Source organism: Myotis lucifugus, unplaced genomic scaffold (assembly GCF_000147115.1).
Source record: "Myotis lucifugus unplaced genomic scaffold, Myoluc2.0 scaffold_121, whole genome shotgun sequence".
Classification (NCBI taxonomy): Eukaryota; Metazoa; Chordata; class Mammalia; order Chiroptera; family Vespertilionidae; genus Myotis; species Myotis lucifugus.
Genome location: NW_005871169.1, coordinates 2,084,914 through 2,106,233, shown reverse-complemented (window position 1 = coordinate 2,106,233; position 21,320 = coordinate 2,084,914). Strand labels below are relative to the sequence as shown.

Genomic DNA, 21,320 nt, shown 5'->3' with positions numbered 1-21,320 from the left:
TATGCATATATGCATGTAAGTTTTTGGTTAATCTCTCCCCACCCACCCACTAACTCTTGCCTTCCCTCTGAGATTCATCAGTCTGTTCCATGCTTCTGTGTCTCTGGGTCTATTTTGTCCACATAAAAGTGAGATCATGTGATACTTGTCTTTCTCTGACTGGCTTATTTCATTTAACACAATACTCTCCAGGTCCCTCCATGCTGTCTCAAAGAGTAAGAGATCACTCCTTTTTACAGCTTCATAGTATTCTGTGATGTAGATTTACCACAGCTTTTTTATCCACATCTACTGATGGTCACTTGGGCTGTTTTCAGATCTTAGCTATTGTAAATTGTGCTGCTATGAACATAGGGTGCATGCATTCTTTCTGATTGTTGTTTCAGGTTTCTTAGGACAAATTCCTACAAGTGGGATCATTGGGTCAAATGGCAGTTCTATTTTGAAATTTTTGAGGAAACTCCACACTGTTTTCCATAGTGGCTGCATCAGTCTGCATTCCCCTAGCAGTGTACTAGGGTTCCCTTTTCTCCACATCTTCGCCAGCACTTGTCATTTGTTGATCTGTTAATGGTAGCCATTCTGACAGGTTTGAGATGATACCTCATTGTCATTTTAATTTGCATCTCTCTGATGATCAGTGACTTTGAACATTTTTTCATATGTCTCTTGGCACTCTGTATGTCCACTTTGGAGAAGTGTCTATTTAGGCCCTTTGGCCATTTTTTAATTGGATTGTTTGTCTTTTTTTTGTTGTCGTTAGGTTGTATGAATTCTTCTATATATTTTGGAAATTAAACTCTTCTAAGACGTATCATTGCCAAATATGTCCCCCTATACAGTGGAATTCCTTTTCATTTTGTTGATAGTTTCTTTTGCTGTGCAGAACCTTTTTATTTTGATGTAGTCCCATTTGTTTATTTCTCATTTGTTCCTTTGGCCTAGGAGATGTAGCCACACACATATTGCTACGAGAGATGTCTGAGATTTTGTTGCTATGGTTTCTTTTAGGACTTTTATGGTTTCACAACTTACATTTAAGTCTTTTATCCATTTTGAGTTTATTCTTGTGTATGGTGTAAGTTGATGGTCTAGTTTCATTTTTTTGCAGGTACCTATCCAGTTTTCCCAACACCATTTATTGAAGAGCCTATCTTGATTCCATTGTATACTCTTGCCTCCTTTTTCAAATATTAATTGAGCATAATGGCTTGGGTCGATTTCTGGGTTCTCTATTCTGTTCCATTGATCTATATGCCTCTTCTTGTGCCAGTACCAAGCTGTTTTGATTACAGTGGCTTTGGAGTATAACTTGATATTTCAACAGCTTTTTATTGAGCATCAACCATACTGACGGCACTATTCTACGCAATATGCAGAATGAAAGTGTATTACCTTCAGTCACTGAAGAGCAGTAGTAGTTGCTTTAGGATCGTTGATAGTTGAATGCTTGACACATAATGAGTAGTCAATAAACATTACCTCTTTTATTTATATTTTTCCTCTTATCCCATGCTCTTCAAGTAAAACTTCCCAACAGACAATGAAACATCCTTAGAAACAGATGTTTCTATTTTTTATCCTAATTTTTCTCTGTTAATAAGGGTTTTTTCCCCCCTTCTTATCACAATGCTTGGTAATTGTTTTTTCCATTCTTAAAGAATTTTCCTAGGATAATTATTTTTACTGGTCAAAATTTCTAGGGCTCATTAGAATTCAAATCATTTGATAATGTTTTTTCTTTTGTTTGTGTATTTATATTTACATATTTACATCACAAACCATGAAATCTATCAATTCATTAGTTTTTAGTATATTCAGATGTTTGTGCAACTGTCACTACTATCTAATTTCAGAATATCACCCCCAAAATAAACCCTGTATTCCTTAGCACTTTCTTTCATTCCTATCTCTCCTCAGCCCTATAAACCACTAATTTACTTCCCATCAGTATGGTCTTACCTATTCTAGACATTTTGTATAAATGGAATCATACACTATGTGGTTGAATCATAAAATATGTGTTGTTGTTTTTTTGTGACCAGCTTCATTTAGTATAATGTTCATCCATGTTGTAGTATATATCAGTACTTCATTCTCTTCCTCCCCCTCTTTTATTTGGCAAAATACAAGTAACATGAAATTTACTATTTTAACAATTTTTAGGTGTACAATTCAGTACACTTACTGTACTGTGCAGCTGTCACCACTATTCATTTCCAAAACTTTTTTAATAATCCCAAACAAACTCTGTCTACATTAATAAGAACTCTTCATTCCCCCCCTCCTCCTAGCCACTGGTGACTCCTGTTCTATTTTCCGTCTCTGTATTTGCTTGTTTTAGGTACTTCATGTAAGTGGAGTCATACAACATTTGTCCTTTTGTGTTTGGCTCTTCAACACATAGATCACATTTTTTGCCCAGCCTTGTGGAGTTTTTAACCTTTGTATGCCTGGATTTTCCCACAGCAGATTGAAATGGACCCTTATGTTGGTATATAGAACCCTTTCTTCATATACTAGTAGTTCCTTCTACTCTGTCTTGCAAATTTTAGCTCTCTCAGCCTTTGGAGTTCTGATTTCTGTCCTCTCAACTCAGTGAGATAATGTTCTCTTCTTGGGATCACCTTCTCTTTACTGAGATCCAGAAACTGTTTTAATGCAGGACGCTTGTATTGCTATCTGGAAAATGTCTCTAGGCAGAAATTGAGGCAAAAGTCTAGCTTATTCAATTTGTCTTCCTTCTTAGAGATCATCATTATGCACTGCCTGTGATCTTGCATACTAAACAGGTTCCTCAGTGTATATTTTACATATGTTTTTCTAGCTTTGTAATTGTTTGTAGCAGAAGTATAAGTCTGGTTCTAGTTATTCTGTCATGACTAGAAGTGAAAGTCTTGGTCTTATCATTTTATTTTCAAAACTTTTTTCACTCAGAATTAGCCTAAAATGCCTCATCTGTGATTGCTAAGGAAGAGAGTCTGTTAATCTTGTTTGAAAAATTTAAAGGAACTTGTCTATGATGTTTCAGTTGTGCCATTAATAAAAATTAAACTTCTTTACCATATTCTCCCTATTGCCTATGATAGTTGGGGGGTGGGGCTGATGTACTACTAATTGAGTGTTACATTTCTCATTTTTTAGACCTAAAGATTGTCTTCGGTCTATTATGAGGAGGGTGAACCATAAAGATCCTCATGTTGCTATGCAAGCTCTGACTGTGAGTGATTTGATTTTAGGTTCTATCACAAAATTACCTGCTGAAATTGAGCCCTTTTAACTTTGGAATTTATGTTTTTAGCTTCTAGGAGCATGTGTATCAAACTGTGGCAAAATTTTTCACTTAGAAGTATGTTCAAGAGATTTTGCTAGTGAAGTAAGCAACGTATTAAACAAGGTAAGGAGCATTATTCCCAGAAATGAATTAAGACAGTGATTTTTTTAAAAAAATGTATTTTATTGTTCAGTTCCTCACATTTTAAATCAGTGATTGCCAGCCTTTCGGACCTCACGGACCACCGATTGGCGACCACTGCTCCAAAGGTTTCCTTAAACCAGTGGTTGCCAACTTTCGGACCTCAGGACCACCAGTGGTCTGCGAACCACTGGTTGTCGACCGCTGTTTTAAATCACAAAGGACTAGTCTGTCCTTTTTTTAAAAAACAAAACAAAAACAAAACAAAAAACTCTTTCTAAGCTATTTTCTATCCAATATATAAGTAGATATTATGTTTTGCTAAGGGGACTACACATTTATAATTTCGAGAGTTGTTTTTTTTCCAGCCAAATTAGAGTATATTGAACCTCTTTATCATTCCTTTCATCTGATAAGTAAATATGTGTATTTCTCTGATTAAATAATACCAGTCAATTTTTAGGCACAGTTTTTTTAACCACAGAATAATTTTGTAGCCACAGAATTATTTTCTCAATGTAGAATTGTTCAGAAATATTCCCAAAATATAGCACTGTTGAGTTTCATCTTTATATGAATAAGGCTACCGCTTGACCATTATAGGATTTTAATACTATATATTTACTTAATGAGTACAGAATAAAGAATTCAAATCCTGAAATTTAAGGACTTTAAAAAAATATGAGTACAGAATAAAGAATTCAAATCCTGAAATTTAAGGACTTTAAAAAAATGTAAGTTTCTAAGTAATATGTGAGTTTTCCCAGTAAAAATCTGTTTTCTAAAGGTAATTATTTCTGGCTTTTTGGGGTGGGGGTGGGGATGGGGGATGGCTCAGCGGATAGAGCGTCGGCCAGTGTTAAAAGGGAAAATGCCTTTTTAAAAAATATATTTTTGTATTGATTTTATAGAGAGGAAGGGAGAGGTTTAGAGAGAGAGAAACATCGATGAGAGAGAAACATTGATTGGCTGCTTACTGCATGCCCCTCACTGGGGATCGCACCCACAACCTGGGCATATGCCCTGACCATGTACCCTGATTGGAAGCTAACCATGACCTCTTGGTTCATGGGCTAATGCTCAATCACTGAGTCATGCTGGCCAGGCAAAAATGCCTTTTTTGGCAAAATAAGTATTTTTACGTTTTTGTAGAAAACAGTACAGAAATGAGATAAGAAATGTAAAATTCTGTACTTTTCAAACATGATTACATAAAAATATTTTACCTGTTCTGCTTTATTAAGTTGTATTTAGATATTTTCTACTAATTAATAACCATTCTTTTTTTTTCTCTTTTAATCCTCACCTGTGGATATGTTTTTATTGATTTTTAAAGAGAGAGAGGAGTGGGGGTGGGGAGAGAAAGAGAAAGAAACGTTAGTGTGAGAGAAAAACATCAATTGATTGTCTGGTGCATATGAGCCCTGACTGGGGATCAAACCTGCAATCTAGGTATGTGTCCTGACCAGGAATCAAACCCACAGATTTTGATGTATGGGATCGCAGTCTAACTGAGCCTTCTGGCCAGGGCAGTAACCATTCTTATAATGTCCTGATATCCATCAAAATGTATCATTGTTTATAAAGAGACTATAATGCTATCCTAATATATAAAAAGCCAGGGGCCGTCACGACCAAAACAACTGGACGGACGACCAAACAACAGGCTGCGTGGGGTGACCAGGCCGGCAGTGGGGGTTAGTGAGGGACAACCAAACAACTGAACAGTAGGCTGCGTGGGGTGACCAAGTCGGCAGGGGTGGGCAGTTAGGGGCAACCAGGCTGGCAGGGGGGCAGTTGGGGGTGACTAGGCCAGCATGAGAGGGCAGTTGGGAGGGTCCAGGCCTGCAGGGGAGGGTAGTTAGGGTGACCAGGCTGGCAGGAGAGGGCAGTTAGGGGTGACCAGGCCAGCAGAGGAGGGCAGTTAAGGGCAATAGGCCAGCAGGGGAGCAGTTAGGCGTCGATCAGGCTGGCAGGGGAGTTGTTAGGGGGTGATCAGGCTGGCAGGCAGGCGAGTGGTTGGGAGCCAGCAGTCCCGGTGGGATCGGGCCTAAACAGGCAGTCGGACATCCCTCAAGGGGTCCCAGATTGGAGAGGGTGCAGGCTGTACTGAGGGGCATCCCTGCCCCCCCCCCCCCTCCATGAATTTCGTGCTCCGGGCCTCTAGTCTATAATAATATAAGCAAATCGACCGAATGTGGAATGACCATCTAGATGACCATGCTATGACACCCACTGGCACTAGGCCAGTCAAGGCGGGTGCCATGCGATTGGTTGGGGGCCTGGCCATTGCCCCATGATCACCCCGCAGAGGGAGGCCCAGGCCACCTGCTAGCAGGGCGATCAATGAGGGCGCTCCACAATCGCCTCAAAGAGGGAGGCCCAGGTCACCAACTGGCGGGCTGTGGCGCGTGGGCGGGGCCTCCCTCTGTGGGGCGTGATCAATTGCACCAAAGAGGGAGGCCCAGGCCACTGGTTGGTGGGGCAATCAATCAGGGGCTCTGCGATTGCCCCAAAGAGGGAGGCCCAGGGGGTGTGTGGTGGCAGACATGGGTAGCACCAGGCCAAGGTGGGTGCAGGCGGGGAGCGGGGCCATGAGGCAGCCAGGGCCTGGCTGCAAAGGCCTACCCTTGCACGAATTTCGTGTATCGGGCCTCAAGTTTTTAATAACCAACTGTAGTTTTATGTATTGTCTATAGTTAGGGGTAATTTGTTTTCTCTCTCTCTCTTTTTTGTTTCTTTTTGCTAGGGGTAATTTGTGATTTAAAAAGAGAATTATAACACTTCAGAATTCTTATATTTAAGATATCTATATTAAATCATTGGCCAGAAATTAGTATACTTTTTAGTAATATTTTTGGTATGAAAAACTTTAATGAAAACATTAACCATACAAAAACTAAATAGCAAAACCATTTAAAGTGACTTACAATTCAAACAGATTTGGCTTACTGATAATTCTCTATCAACTGATTATTTCCTGATATATTTCTCTATCCAGTGACTATTTCCAGATAAAATCTTATTAATTATTTTCTCTACTTCCAGGGTCATCCTAAAGTGTGTGAAAAATTAAAGGCCCTTATGGTTGAATGGACAGATGAATTTAAGAATGATCCACAGCTCAGTCTAATATCGGCAATGATTAAGAACCTTAAAGAACAAGGAGTTACGTTTCCAGCTATTGGCTCTCAGGTATTTTGTAAAGTTGTATGTGTGCTACAGTGTTTTTCTGAAGTAGCCATATTTATTTGAACTTTTCACCCCTCCAAACCCAAGTAGCTTTTATTACTTTGAAGGATTTTTTTGTTAATAATAATCTTGCATTTCGAGGTGCCATAAAAATAGTGTGGAATATTAATGTGTTCTAACTTCTACTTTCCCACTGTTTCTCCTTTTTTAATAAATGAATTTGCTGTAACATTTGCAATTAAAATTTTTAAAAATTTAGTTCTAATATAGACAAAATTATTACATCAAGTAAGTCTTATTAAATGCTCTTAATGCTATCATAAAAAATAGGGATATCCTTAAAATTTAAAGATGAGTTTAGAGGTTTTTTTTATTATGAAATTTATGAATACCTGTATTAAAAGTGGGAAGGAGATATAAAGGGGTCAATGGGAAGAGAAGCACATGAAGCATTTCTTCCCTTCATAAAACCTGACCAGTGGCTTCATCTTTTTCCTTTCTCCTAATAAATATGACTGACCAAAAGGCTTAACTTTCCTTTTCAAAAAATTATGTAATGAGACTGATGTCTAATTAATGTCATATAAAAAATGAAAGGGGCCCAGCTGGGTGGCTCAGTTGGTTGGAGTGTTGTCTGGTACACCAAAAAGGTTGTGGGTTCGATTCCCAGTCAGGGCACATACCTAGGTGTGGGTGCAGTCCCCACAGGAGGCAACCAGTGTTTCTCTCTCTCTCTCAAATCAATAAACCTATCCTCAAGTGAGGATTAGGGAAGGGAAGGGAAGGGGAGGGGAGGGGAGGGGAGGGGAGGGGGAAAGGGAGGGAAGGAAGGAAGGAAAGAAGGAAGGAAGGAAGGAAGGAAGGAAGGAAGGAAGGAAGGAAGGAAGGAAGGAAGAAAGAAAAAAGGGAGGGAGGGAGGGTATTTCTTTTATTCTTTTTCTATTCTGGGTAACCATCCTTTAGCATGCCCAACTAATGAAAAGGGTTTAAAATGTATGGATTGGAGTAAAATGTAATGAGTGGTACAAAAGCATGAGCAGAAAATCTCAGCTGTCAAGGATTCAAGTTTGGGGTTTTGACCACTTCAGGGAATCATGAACTGATTCATCCAGACTTATCTAGACTTTCTCCATGGCACTTCTACTTTATCTATGTACTTTTGAACTGTAAAAAAAAAACCAGAAATATACTTAGGAGAGTAAGGAAGGGAAGATATTTTACTTCTTTCTTCAAAAAATTTGGCTTTTGAATAGTTTTATGATGATAAATTATATCTTTTAGAAGTATTCATGACTGACAGCTGGCTTTTACTACTCTCAGAATAATTTCTAAATCTATAATTACAGAATAACTTTATGCAGAATAATCCAAAAGTCTTATAAGTTTCTTGACAGTAGAAGCAATGTTTAATTATCAAAGTAGATTCTATAGAGAACCAAAGTGTAGATGCTTAATGGAATTGTAATTTCTATGCCTCAAAAACCTTTTCTAGAGCTTGTTACTCAAAATTTGGTTCATTGACCATCATCATCATCAGGTTGTTAGAAATTCGGCATCCATGGATTTATTATCTTCCTTTTATCAAGATCCTGGATGATTCTGTATACACATTGAAGTTTGAGAAGCACTGCTCTCAAATACAGCTTTCAGTGCAAGTGAAAACTGCATATCTGTCCACAAAGGGACTTGTTTCTATAAGAGAAGGAAGAATTAATGATCTGTTTGATATATAGCACTTTTTGGTTAACCTAGACTCTCAGTTGTGGGGACATCTTTAGGGTTCTCTAATCCCCTCATTTTACAGATGAGGAAACTGAGACCCAGAATGATTACGTGACTTGCCCAGGGACACTTGGGCAAGAGTAGTTGACAGAGCTGGAAGGAGAACACAGGGTTCCTGACTTTCAGTCCAGTGTTCTTTCCACTACACCATTCTGCCTTCCGTTGATATAGAAGTTAGTGGATATGTGTCTGTCCAGACTAGGCTTCAAAGGACAAGAAATGGAGTGAACACTGGCAAGAGGATTGGATTGATTGATCGATTGGCATAGAAGTTAGGTTACTCTCCTGCTCAAAAGACTCAGGACATAGATCAGCAACATTAAAGTTAAGAGCTACTTTTCTTCTTTTCATCTAGATGTTACAAAATACATGAAACCTAATTTTATTATAGTTGCTATCATTTAGCCACAGGAAATATATAAAATGCATATAAAGTACAATAAGATGAAATAGAATGGTTTTTTTAAATACTACTTTCTGAAAAGTGTATCATTGAAAACCTTGTTTGTAAAGAACTTTGTTTAATGAAAATGTGTCATCTAGGGAAAAAAGGGAAGATCTGTAATACTTTGAACAATAAAGCTAATTTTTTTTAAAAAAGTGTCATCTAGTATCAACTGTAAAAGTCCCTCTAGATTTTGAAATCACTTTGTTGTATGTCATCACATTTAGTCAGAGTAGATTTTTGTTAGCATTCTTAACAAAAACCTATGAAAACATAAGGATTTTTAAGTTTATTTTTTACCCATGTTCAGAAGAAAATAATAAAAATGATAAGAAAAGTCATACTTTAGTTACCTAACTTATTTTTATGCTGCTGTGATTTTTTTAGTACTAACTTTTGATGTAGAGATAAAAGTAATGGTAAACTGCTCCTGTATTTGGCTAGTTAATAAGACAAGTGTCATTGCTACACTTAGAACCTGATGATAGAAAGGAACTTTGAAAAGTGTGCAGTTCAGGAATGCAGGCTTAATGCAGCATGTTCTGCACTTCCTTCTGCACCAATAGAGATTTCTTCATAGACCACAAAAAATCAACATATTTGTTTTGTGAAATTGACCAGATTATGAAAAATTTTTATATGTTATGAAAAAGATTACCTCTGACTTTCAATTTTCAGTTGTATAATGATTAAAATACTGCAACAAGAGAAGGATCAGAATTGAAGGTACTTAAAGTTCTATGCAGTGAACTATAAAAAGCTTTTTTGTAATCAGCTTTTCTAAAAATAAGTGCCTTGTGTGTTTGTTTGACATTATAAAATATACTAAGTGAAGAATATATAACTGTATGTTACTATAATATTTTGCCTTTCATCTGCTTAACAATCATTTAAAAATTAGAATTCCATTTTTTATTGATTTATCTGGGAATTACAGTATACATTTGTAACTTTAAAAAATCTGTTTTGAGTTAATACTATATTATTTCATGTAAAATGTAGAAACCTTGCAACAGTATAGGGTTTGCCTACTCCCCACTTCAGCATCCTTTATGCTATAGTCATCTTACATATGACATATATTCTCCTACATACATTATAAATCCCAGGAGACAGTGTTATACTTTCTGTTTAAACCTTGAAGGGCCCCCATTTTATCTGATTTTAGAAGCTACATGTGTTAATTTAATCCTCTTAATATCCTGTAGTGTGTAGGTGATATTATTATTCTCATTTTGTAGATGAGGGACTTGAGACACAAAGTGCATGGATTTATAGTTTGATCCCGTGTTTGCCTGACTACCCATTCTTAACTACCCATGTCATAGCACCTTGTTTGAAAGTATTATCAGAGGAACATGGAAGAGGGAATGCTTTATTAAGAGGCTTAGGGATGTTTCACTGAGAAAGTGATATTTTAGCTGTTTACCCACTGATGAGTTGCAACTCAACAGGGAAAAATATGGATGGAGAAAACAGAGCCAGAGGGGAGGACATTATAAGTAAAGCAAATGTGTGTCAGGTGTAGAAATACCAGTATGGGTATCTATAATAATAAAAGGGTAATATGCTCATTAGACCAGACGTCCTTCTGGACGAAGCAGGGCTGGAGGGAAGCCGGTGCCAACAGCCGGGGGAAGGAAGGTCTACTCTTGCACGAATTTTGTGCATCAGGCCTCTAGTATATGTATACATATACATATGTGTGTATATATTATATACATATAATATATCTGTATATAGGCTAGCAGTTTCTGGTCACTGATAGAATGGTTGAAAATAAGACTGGTAAGATAGGCTGGAGTCTGAATTGCCTTCACTGCCATGGAAAAACCAAGAAGCCATTGAGGCTTAGAAGCTTCTAATTCCATAAGTGTGAATCAATTTATGTATTAATTTACTTGTAAACTACCTTATTTATAAAATATACTTAAGATGGACAGCAATATATTCCCAGAATTAACTACATGTATTTTGTTTTACCAAATAGTTAATTTTATGAGCATTTATATTGTTATATATAAATCTGGGTCCCTAAAGAGAACATCCTGACTTTTAATCTGGAAGCAAGCAATAAAATAGAATCCTTAAATACATATTTAAAAATTTTTGAAGCTATCTGTTTTTAAAATAGTCATCTTCCTCCCTCTCTCAACCCCTTTTCCAGTTTTATTTTTCTAAACATTTTTAAATCTCTAGTTTTTTTTTTCCCTTTGGTTTGCGTACTGTCTGCTTTTATTTTAACCTCTGTACACAAATCTGCAACAGTGTTATTTAGGCTGTTGGCTCTAAGTATCCAGCTGCTCTCAGTCTGTTTTCTCCAGTTCTAACTCTTCTCCTTTTCAGGCTGCTCCAATTGGATTTCTTTATTCTTCAGAAGTTTTAGATTGACAAGAAGGATCTTGCACCTTTATAGATTAGGTGGGGTAGGAGTATTTGAGATCGACCCTCAAATACTGTGTTCCTTTTTGTGTGTGTTAGGCTGCAGAACAAGCAAAAGCAAGCCCAGCTCTGGTAGCCAAGGATCCTGGTACTGTGACTAACAAAAAAGAAGAAGAAGATTTAGCCAAAGGTATGTTTTTAAGTCCCGGATGGTGGCAAAAAGATGGGTTGCTTACTTAATATTTTTTTTCCTGAAATATTTTAAAATAAAAAAATTAGCTGAAATCTACTTTGTTTCCCTCAATATCACTTCTTCCTCTTCTCTCCCAATGCGACTATCATGTATGTCTTACTGATCAGTATTTTTACTACACAATTTACCCATAAATATCCATAAACAGTATCAAATACTTTTAGTGTCCAATAAAAATTTTTTGTAAATAGTTTACATCTATTTGCAACTGTATTTTTCATGCAATGTTTTGAGATCTATTCATGATTAGACATGAATCAAATTTACTTTTTTTAACTGCTGTATAATATGCCAGTGTACTAATAAGTACATACTGTAATTTATCCTCCTACTGATGGACATTTGGGTTTTCTGTTTTTTATTTTTACTATAATAAATACGCTGCATTGAATATACCTGTATGTGTTCGTGTGTGTGTGTGTGTGTGTATTTTGTGTGACTAAGAGTGAAGTGTTGGCTTATGGGGCAGGCATTTCTTCAGTTTTGGTAATAGTTTTATTTTATTTTCCGTCATCAGTGTATGAAAGCTATTATTATTTTTAACTTTCTGACAGCATTTGGTCTTGTCACTGTTTAAGTTTTATGAATATGATAGATTCAAAATGATGTCCCATTATTTTAAATTTTATTTCTTTTACTACCAGTGAGGTTGAGTCCTTTTTTGTATGCTTATTTGCATTGACTTTCTCTTTTTTTATTGAGTCTCTTTTTAAAAAACATAATGATATGTAGAAAGTCTTTATTTTGCATGCTAATCTTTTGCCTGTTTTATCTATAGTAGATATCTATTCTTTTCTTGATTTTTGGCTTATACTTTAACTTTGATAATGGTGTGTTTTATCAAACGAGTTTTAAATTTTGATGTAGTCAACATTTTTGCTTTTCTGTTATTTTTGCTTTTTTATGTCTTAAGTTGTTCTTTTCCTACTCTAACATCCTAAAAGACATTTTCCTATATTTTCTTAGGATAGTTTTAAAGTTTTATTTTCTCATTAGGTCTTTTATTGATCTAGAACAGAGGTGGAAAGGAAGAAGAGGTTTGGGTTGATTTGAAACCAAGGTAATCAATCCCATAGTGATGGCCTACATGGGGAGAGGAGGATGGAGATAGAGGAGACACATTTGAAATCTATTTTGGGTAATTTGTTAGGTGAGACTTTATTGTAGTTATTTCTAAATTCCAATCCTTAGACTGATTATAAAAGAATTACCTTTGGAGCAATAAAATATAGGTTCTCAGTAATCAGTAAGTCCCCAGTGAGGCTTGAGACTATTTCCCAAGTGATTTTATCATTTCGGGAACTTAGGCTATAGGAATACATTGAAAAGACAAAAGAAAATATATCTGCAACTAAAATTTTTAAAATGGATCTAAGTTTATGTCTTTTAATTACCCAGAATTATTTTAATTGTCTTGTTCAGTAAAAAATAGTCATCATGCTGTTCAATTTTTTTGTTATTTTTTTGAACTTTCAGTTGTGAATGAAAGAATAAAATTGATGAAATGATTTTTATTGTCCTAGTTTCCAGCTACACTACTGAGAGAAGAATACTTTTTACCTTCAGATATATTTTTATACTTCTTTGGATTATTGGACATGTTAACATTTTGGGTCTTTTTAAACCCATTATTTTCTAGCCATTGAGCTGTCCCTGAAGGAACAAAAACAGCAGTCCACCACCCTTTCCACTTTGTATCCAAGTACATCCAACCTCTTAACTAACCACCAACACGAAGGCCGAAAAGTTCGTGCTATATATGACTTTGAAGCTGCTGAAGATAATGAACTTACTTTTAAAGCTGGAGAAATTATTACTGTTCTTGATGACAGGTGATGGAACTTTTATGTGAAAAATATATAACATATTACTTCTGTGTTTCATATTACTCCTGTTGGATGCTATCACCAAATGCAATTAAAAAATACTGATCCAGCTATTTTCTTTGTCTGATGGTTGCTTTGCTTATGATATAATGGCTGGATTCTTATTTTGTAGTTTAATTTTTTTCTTATCTATTTAACTAGTTTTAATTTTTGGGGGGAAGGCTTAGTTTAATCTATTCATTTTTGGTTCCATCTAATATAGATTGTTAAATTAGTAAAAAAGTTAAGATTTTAGAAAAAATACCAAATATATGTGTATATGTGTATTTATGAAATTTATAATACAGAATATAGTGTGTTTATTATTTAGTGTATTTGGAACAAATTAATTTTACATGGAACTATATGGATTTACATTATCATAGGAGGGGTGATTCAGTGCATTTGTCTCTTACTACAGCTTTATGTTTATGAAAATTGTTACTGATAATGAAGTTCTAAACTTGGCAAATAAGTGGTTTTAAAAATAAATTCAAATAGATTTAAGGTTATTTCTATAATCTATATATATAAAAGCATAATACGCAAATCAACTGGACGGCGGAACAGCTGGTCGGCTATGATGTGCACTGACCACCAGGGGACAGACGCTCAACGCAGGAGCTGCCTCAGCCTGCAGGCCCTGATCACCTGATTGGGGTCTGCTGATCAACCTCTTGGTCCCCCCCACCCCCCCTCGGCCAGCAGGCTCCGATCACCCGATGAAGAACGGGGAACCGGGGGTGGGTGGCGGCGAATGTGGGTGGTGACCGGGCCCCGATTGCCCTGCCAGTTGCCCCACGCACAAAAGGCGACCAACAGCGGCAGCAGGGGGCAGGGCTAGCTGCTGGCAGCCGGGGAAGATTGGCCCTGACCACAGGCCAGGCCTAGGGACCCTACCCATGCACGAATTTTGTGGGCTGGGCCTCTAGTACATACTATAATACTAGAGACCCGGTGCATGAAATTCTTGCCCTCGGAGGGCGGGGGTCCCACAGCTAAGCCTGTGCCCTCTCACAGTCTGGAAGCCCTTGGGGGAAGTCCGACTGCTGGCTTAGGTCCGCTCCCACTGGGATGGGCCTAACTGTCAGTCGGACATCCTTTAGCGCTGCTGGCCGGATCCGGCCCGTTTGAAATGAATAAAACAAACAAAAAGACCGTACCCTTTTATGTAATGATGTTTACTTGAATTTATATAGTTCACACAAACACTCCATCCATGCTTTTGTTTCCGGCCCTCCGGTCCAGTTTAAGAACCATTGTGGCCCTCGAGTCAAAAAGTTTGCCCACCCTGGCCTAAACTGTCAGTCGGACATCCTTAGCACTGCTGTGGAGGCGGGAGAGGCTCCCACTACTGCTGCTTCACTTGCCAGCCGTGAGCCTGGCTTCTGGCTGAGCTGCGCTCCCCCTGTGGGAGCGCACTGACTACCATGGGGCAGCTCCTGCATTGAGCATCTGCCCCCTGGTGGTCAGTGTGCATCATAGTGACGGGCCGTTCCACCCTTTGGTCGATTGGCATATTAGCCTTATGCCTGCGGAATCAGGCCAAAACCAGCTCTCTGACATACCCTGAGTGTTCCCATATTGTGAGAGGGCACAGGCTAGGTCAGTGATGGCGAACCTTTTGAGCTCGGCGTGTCAGCATTTTGAAAAACCCTAACTTAACTCTGGTGCCATGTCACATACAGAAATTTTTTGATATTTGCAACCGTAGTAAAACAAAGATTTATATTTTTGATATTTATTTTATATATTTAAATGCCATTTAACAAAGAAAAATCAACCAAAAAAATGAGTTCGCGTGTCACCTTTGACACGCGTGTCATAGGTTCGCCATCACTGGGCTAGGTCAAGGGACCCCACTGGTGCACGATCGGGGCTGAGGAGGAATGCAGGAGTTTGGCCAGCCGGGCAGGGATCGAGGGAGGGCTCCAGGGCACATCCGGCCTTTCTCACTCAGTCCCAATTGGCCGGACCCCAGCAGCAAGCTAACCTACCTGTTGGAGCATCTGCCCCCTGGTGGTCATGCACCTCATAGCGACTGGTTGACCAGTTGACTATCTGCACCCTGGTGGTCAGTGCACGTCATAGCGACTGGTCAATCAGTTGACTGCCCCTTGGTGGTCAGTGCACGTCATAGTGGTTGAGCGGCCTTAGCATATCATTAGCATATTACCCTTCGATTGGTTGAATGGCCCACCGGAAGACTGGACACTTAGCATATTAGGCTTTTATTATACGGGATGATTTCTTGAGTGGAAAATAATGAAGTTACGTTTGAGCTGTTTTATTGGAAATTGCACAAAACCTTGATCATTTATTCAAAAATACTTGAGAGCTTGCTAGCTTTTCTTAGACTAGATACAGATACAGTAAATATACAGTATGCACTTTGAAGTGTGTTCCTTGTGAACATTTTATGCTATAAACAGTGTCTCTGTCATATGTGTTTTCTTGTGGGGAAAAATTTGCTGATACGTTTTAGATAGAGCACAAGAATGGACATTTTAAGATCCTGCTATATATCATACTACAGGCCGGTGCATGGATGGGGGGTTCCCCCTCAGCCTGGCCTGCACCCTTTAGCAGTCTGGGAGCCCTTGGAGGATGTCCAACTGACGGACATCCTTAGCGCTGCTGCTTGTGGCTGAGCAGCACTCCCCCTATGGGAGCGCAGTGACCACCAGGGGGAAGCTCCTGCATTGAGCATCTGCCTCCTTATGGTCAGTGCACGTCATAGCGATTGGTTGTTCCACTGTTAGGGTGATTTGCATATTACGCTTTTATTATATAGGACTAGAGGCCCAATGCACGAAATTCGTGAAAGAGTAGGCCTTCCTTCCCCTGGCTGCCGTCATCGGCTTCCCTCTGGCACCTGAGACCCAGGCTTCCCTCCGGCTGCTGGCAGGCACCCGAGACCCGGGCTTCCCTCACAGCCCTAGCTTTGTCCTGAAGGACGTCCGGTCTAATTAGCATATTATGCTTTTATTATTATAGGAGATTACAAAGGATTCTTACAGTGGAGCCTTAAAACCACCTGAACTTGACAATTCTTAAGTACGTGGACCTTTTTTATGAGGGGACAGTTTAGTGTCTTAATAGTAAATCCTTTAAGCATTCACCAGCCTTCCAAAAGAAAAAGCACTATGTGTTTAATAACTTATTTTCATTGAGGCCTCATCTCTTATTTATAATAATGATACATTCATTTCATTCTTCACTGGATTGATGTGGGTTTCAAATCTGGTATTAATGTAAATTAAACACTATAAAAGGGAAAGTTGTATAGAAATAAAAATCTTTATTATAGTCAAATATTCTTTTTTGTTCCTCATAGTGATCCCAACTGGTGGAAAGGTGAAACCCATCAAGGCATGGGGTTATTTCCCTCTAATTTTGTAACTGCAGATCTCACTGCTGAACCAGAAATGAGTAAGTATTTTCCAGTCTGCCAATGGATGATAATCATTAATCCTCTTAATGAAGGCTGAGTAAATTCAACTTTTTGGAGCAGGTACTTTCAAATGGTAGTGTTTTCAAGGTGTTTATTAAAAATGCAGCTGCCTGGTCAGTAGATTATTTACCATCATCTAAGAATTACAGTCATTTGTCTACCAAGATTATCTTTAGAGAGAGTATGGATTTTTTCTTTAAAAATATCTATATCTACCTATACCTATAAATACATATAGATGTATGTATGTATGTATGTATGTGTGTGTGTATATATATACATATATATATATATGTATATTCACACTCATATATGTATGTATGTGCTAGTGTAAAAATGCATACTAAAAAGTGTTGATGGAATTTATGCATTATGTATTTTCATTATCATCAGTTGATAAAAGTGTGACAAATGCAGTGCAACCTTATAAACAATTCTTCCTTTTCAAAGGTTGAGACCGTTTCTCTAGTGTTCTAACCTCAAATTTGGAAGCTGTGACCTCTAAGCAACAGTAATGGCTTTTCTAAACCTTGTTAGATATTCAGAAGCGGCCATAACTAATCATATAAATAGTTTTTTTTTTTATTGCCAAATCGGTAGTGATATTATAGGCATAATAGTTGCAGGAGATGTAACTGGTGGTAGCCTATCAAAATGTTGATAGACAGTTGACTATATTTTTTCATAATACTGTACTTTAATGAATCTTCATAATGAGGAGTTTGAGTCACCAAGATTAAATCATAACCTCCCTTTGTATAAGGAAACAGTAATATGTTCTAGTCTAGAAAGATTTCTATTAGTGATTGACATTTTTAGAATTTAAAAATAATTTTTTGCATGTAAGTTGTAAGCCACAGTTATCTGGCAGAATATCTCATCTCAGCTCACCTGTCTATATAACAGCTAGAAGGAATTAACGTTATAAACTGCAAGATGCTTAGCTTTTTTGTAGTTTACAAGAATTCTAAGAATGGATCTTTGTCTTAGTCATCTTTTTATTTTCAGTAGCACCAAGTACTAAATCCAGAATACAGACTAGACATATATAAATATTAATGCAATAAATAATACATAAGTGTATATATAGAGATATACTTTTCTTTAGAAACATAAGTACACTTATGTTTTCAAGAGAAGGCTTTCACAACAAACCAGACATTATGAATCTTGAGAAGATAATGCCCTCTCATAGTTATGCCAGGTTGTTCTTTTGTCATTTTTATAAACAAATTCCTGATACCTTTTTCTTTAATTGAATTCTTTTTTTTTATTAGAACTGAAAAAAAAACATGTTGTAGAACCTTGTTTGAATGGGAGTGCATACTGTGCTTACTTTTAACCTCGGCCGAGGGTGGTGTTTTTTTTTGTTTGTTATTGGGAGTTTGGGTTGTCCTGAATCAATTGTTGGAATGGGTAGAATAGCCTCGAACTTCTGTTCACAGTGAGATCCAAGAGCTCATGTAGATCATATAGCCATCTCATCTTTTTTCCCATTATATAGCATTGCACTTTAAAATTAGTATTCCAACTCATATGTTTTAGTCTTGACCACCTAAAAGAGAAACAGGAGCAGCAGAACTTACGTAATGTAGTCCTCGAGTTTGGAAGATGAGTGCTAGTGTGATCCTCATAGCCTCATTCTTTATGAGGCAGCAGAAACCCACTTAATGTGTCAAATAGAAATACCTGGCCGCCTTAGCTTGTTAGATATTGGTAGACACAGTTAGATATTGTGAAAGCACTTTTTACATATATAAAACATTTTATATGTATTCACAAACATACTATACTACATAATACACATGTGTACATAGTAATAGTATTGGTTCCTATGAGAAAAAGCACTGTAAATTTGTGCACGGTCAGCTGACAGGATATGAAGTCTACCATGTGTCCCTTACGGATAGCAGATAATACAGTGCTCTCCCAGTTTTCTACTTGTTAATAGCTCAAGATGTAAAAAGCAACATATATATAGCATATGTCTCCTTTTCCTCCATGGGAAAATGAAATCAGCTGAAACTGTGTGTGTGTGTAGAATTTTGCTTCATGGTGACTTGAATGGGATGAATTAAACTATTTCCATTTTCTATGGAATCACATAACACAGAATACTAAGTGATGTGACTTCTTATTCTCAGAGTAAAATCATAGGCCAGATTCCAGTTGTGTGGGCTGGTAGAACCAGATAGATTGGCATTTAAATCCAGGCTTTGCCATTTATTAAGTTTCACCTAAGAATTTATAATCTTTCTAAGCCCTTGTTAACCTTATTTGTGAAATGGGCCTATCTCATAGGATTGTATTGTAGATTCTTTGGAGGAAATGTAATATGTATTCCATTAAGCACATTTAATAATTTAGTAGATATTTCCCTTACTTAATTCTACCTTTTACCCACCTCCCTTTCCTCTTGATTCTTAATATTTTTTATGAATAATGATTGACCACGTGGATACAAGGATGGAAAATTCAAAGAGGAAATTAATTTTTTTTTCTTTTTATTAAGTTCAGAGAGGAAAGAAGAAGGAGAGAGAGCTAGAAACACCAATGATGAGAGAGAATCATTGATTGGCTGCCTCCTGCATGCTCGCACTGGGAATCGAGCCGCAATCCAGGCCAGTGCCCTGACCAGGAATCCTGAACCATAACCTCCTGATTCATTATGTCGATGCTCAACCACTGTGCCATGTCAGCTGGGTAGAAATTTATTTCTTTTAAGCTGTATGTGCCTTGATATTCTTTTGGAGAAGGTTAATTGCTATGTTAATCATATCTTTATATGTACTAGTTAATGTTATATTGATTAGATTTTTAAAGTTTTCTTTATTGAGCAAGAGAAATATGTGTTTCTGGCCAATGGTTTGTGGATCCCTTAATAATCATTTTTTAATGCAAAGAACAATGTAACTAAAATGTATAGGCTGATGTAGTGGCAGATCCCTGCCAAAGCTATTTGTAAAATTTCCATTGGCTTGGATGTCGTTCTCTTAGTCAAAAGTCTGAGTGGCATGCTGGAGAACATATAGCTAACTTTCCAATTCATTGCATTGAAATAGCATGGTCTATCAAATGAGATTTTTCTAAATTTCAGAGTTCATTTATGCCATTGTAAAATTTTGCTCTTTTTCACCAATTTACTAAAGTCATGTATAGTAGGTGATTAATCTTTGTTTCAGAAATACACCTCTTATTTTTAGTAATGTGTCTTTTATGGAAAATGTAAAATCTTTAGAGGAGAAAATTAAGAAATCTTGACATGAAGTAATGTTTAGTCATTATTGCCTAAATCTGCAACCTGATTGTTCTTTAAATTGAGTCTCTCAGTTTAAGGAAATATTTAAAAAATTCAAATTCTCTCTTGTAACTTAAAGTGTTCTCAAATAGAATATTAAATGTATTCTAAGGTAAATATTGCATGTTTTACAGTAAAAACGGAGAAGAAGACGGTACAATTTAGTGATGATGTTCAGGTAGAAACAATAGAGCCAGAGCCAGAGGAACAAGCCTTTATTGATGAAGTAAGTGATTTCCATATACCTCATTATTTTAAACTAGAGGCCCGGTGCACAAAAATTTGTGCACTCGGGCGGGGTCCCTCAGCCCAGCCTGTGCCCTCTCGCAGTCTGGGACCCCTCAGGGGATGACCACCTGCTGGCTTAGGCCCGCTCCCCAGGGGATTGGGCCTAAGCTGGCAGTCAGACATACCTCTGGCATCCCGGCAGCCCTCAGGGGATGTCCACTTGCCAGCAGGAAGCAGGCCTAAGCTGCAGTTGGACATCCTTAGCGCTGCTGAGCAGGCGGGAAGCTTGGCTTCCTCCATCGCCCGGGCAACCAAGCCTCCTGCTTGCTCCAGCTCCATGGTTGCTGGCTGCCATCTTAGTTGGGTTAATTTGCATATAGTTGCTCTGATTGGCTGGTGGGCGTGTCTTAGGGTGTAGCAAAGGTATGGTCAATTAGCATCTTTGTCTTTTTTTTTTTTAAATATATTTTATTGATTTTTTACAGAGAGGAAGGGAGAGAGATAGAGAGTTAGAAACATCGATGAGAGAGAAACATCGATCAGCTGCCTCCTGCACACCCCCCACTGGGGATGTGCCCGCAACCCAGGTACATGCCCTTGACCGGAATCGAACCTGGAACCCTTCAGTCCGCAGGCCGACGCTCCACTGAGCCAAACCGGTTTCGGCTCTTTGTCTTTTATTAGTGTAGATTTCTGCTTAATGTTTTACAGAATGGATATATAATGATTTTTTAATTCTGTTTTTGGACAGTGAGTTTGTTTTTAGTTTTTTCCTGGTGTTTTTTTTTTTTTGCTATTACGAACACTATTATGAGATTTTAAAAATATATTTCAAATAATGTGTAATTGTTTTATTTTAAAATGTTTGTACTTAATGCTCTGAAAATTATATTCTTGGTAACATTTTAAACTTATGATGAAAAATGAGAAGTTATCTTTAAAATATGTGAAGGGATTAATAAGTTTTTAGCCTTCTTTTAGGGGAGCCAAAGCAGAAAGTTTGAAG

The 21,320-nt window shown here is 37.6% G+C and overlaps 1 protein-coding gene across 9 annotated transcripts in view; it reads left to right on the top strand.

Moving 5' to 3' along the window:
• STAM (signal transducing adaptor molecule) overlaps positions 1 to 21,320 on the top strand; it is a 69,274-nt gene that overhangs the window by 32,637 nt on the left and 15,317 nt on the right. For 3 of the 9 annotated variants that reach the window (XM_023758065.1, XM_014460020.2, XM_006093730.3), the window contains 7 exons: positions 3,145 to 3,220; positions 3,302 to 3,397; positions 6,464 to 6,613; positions 11,316 to 11,406; positions 13,109 to 13,301; positions 16,672 to 16,766; positions 20,221 to 20,312. In XM_023758065.1, coding sequence (XP_023613833.1) covers positions 3,145 to 3,220; positions 3,302 to 3,397; positions 6,464 to 6,613; positions 11,316 to 11,406; positions 13,109 to 13,301; positions 16,672 to 16,766; positions 20,221 to 20,312 — 793 coding nt within the window. The remainder of the gene's footprint in view (positions 1 to 3,144; positions 3,221 to 3,301; positions 3,398 to 6,463; positions 6,614 to 11,315; positions 11,407 to 13,108; positions 13,302 to 16,671; positions 16,767 to 20,220; positions 20,313 to 21,320) is intronic. The other 6 variants (XM_023758066.1, XM_023758063.1, XM_006093731.3 and 3 more) reach the window with 5 other exon arrangements.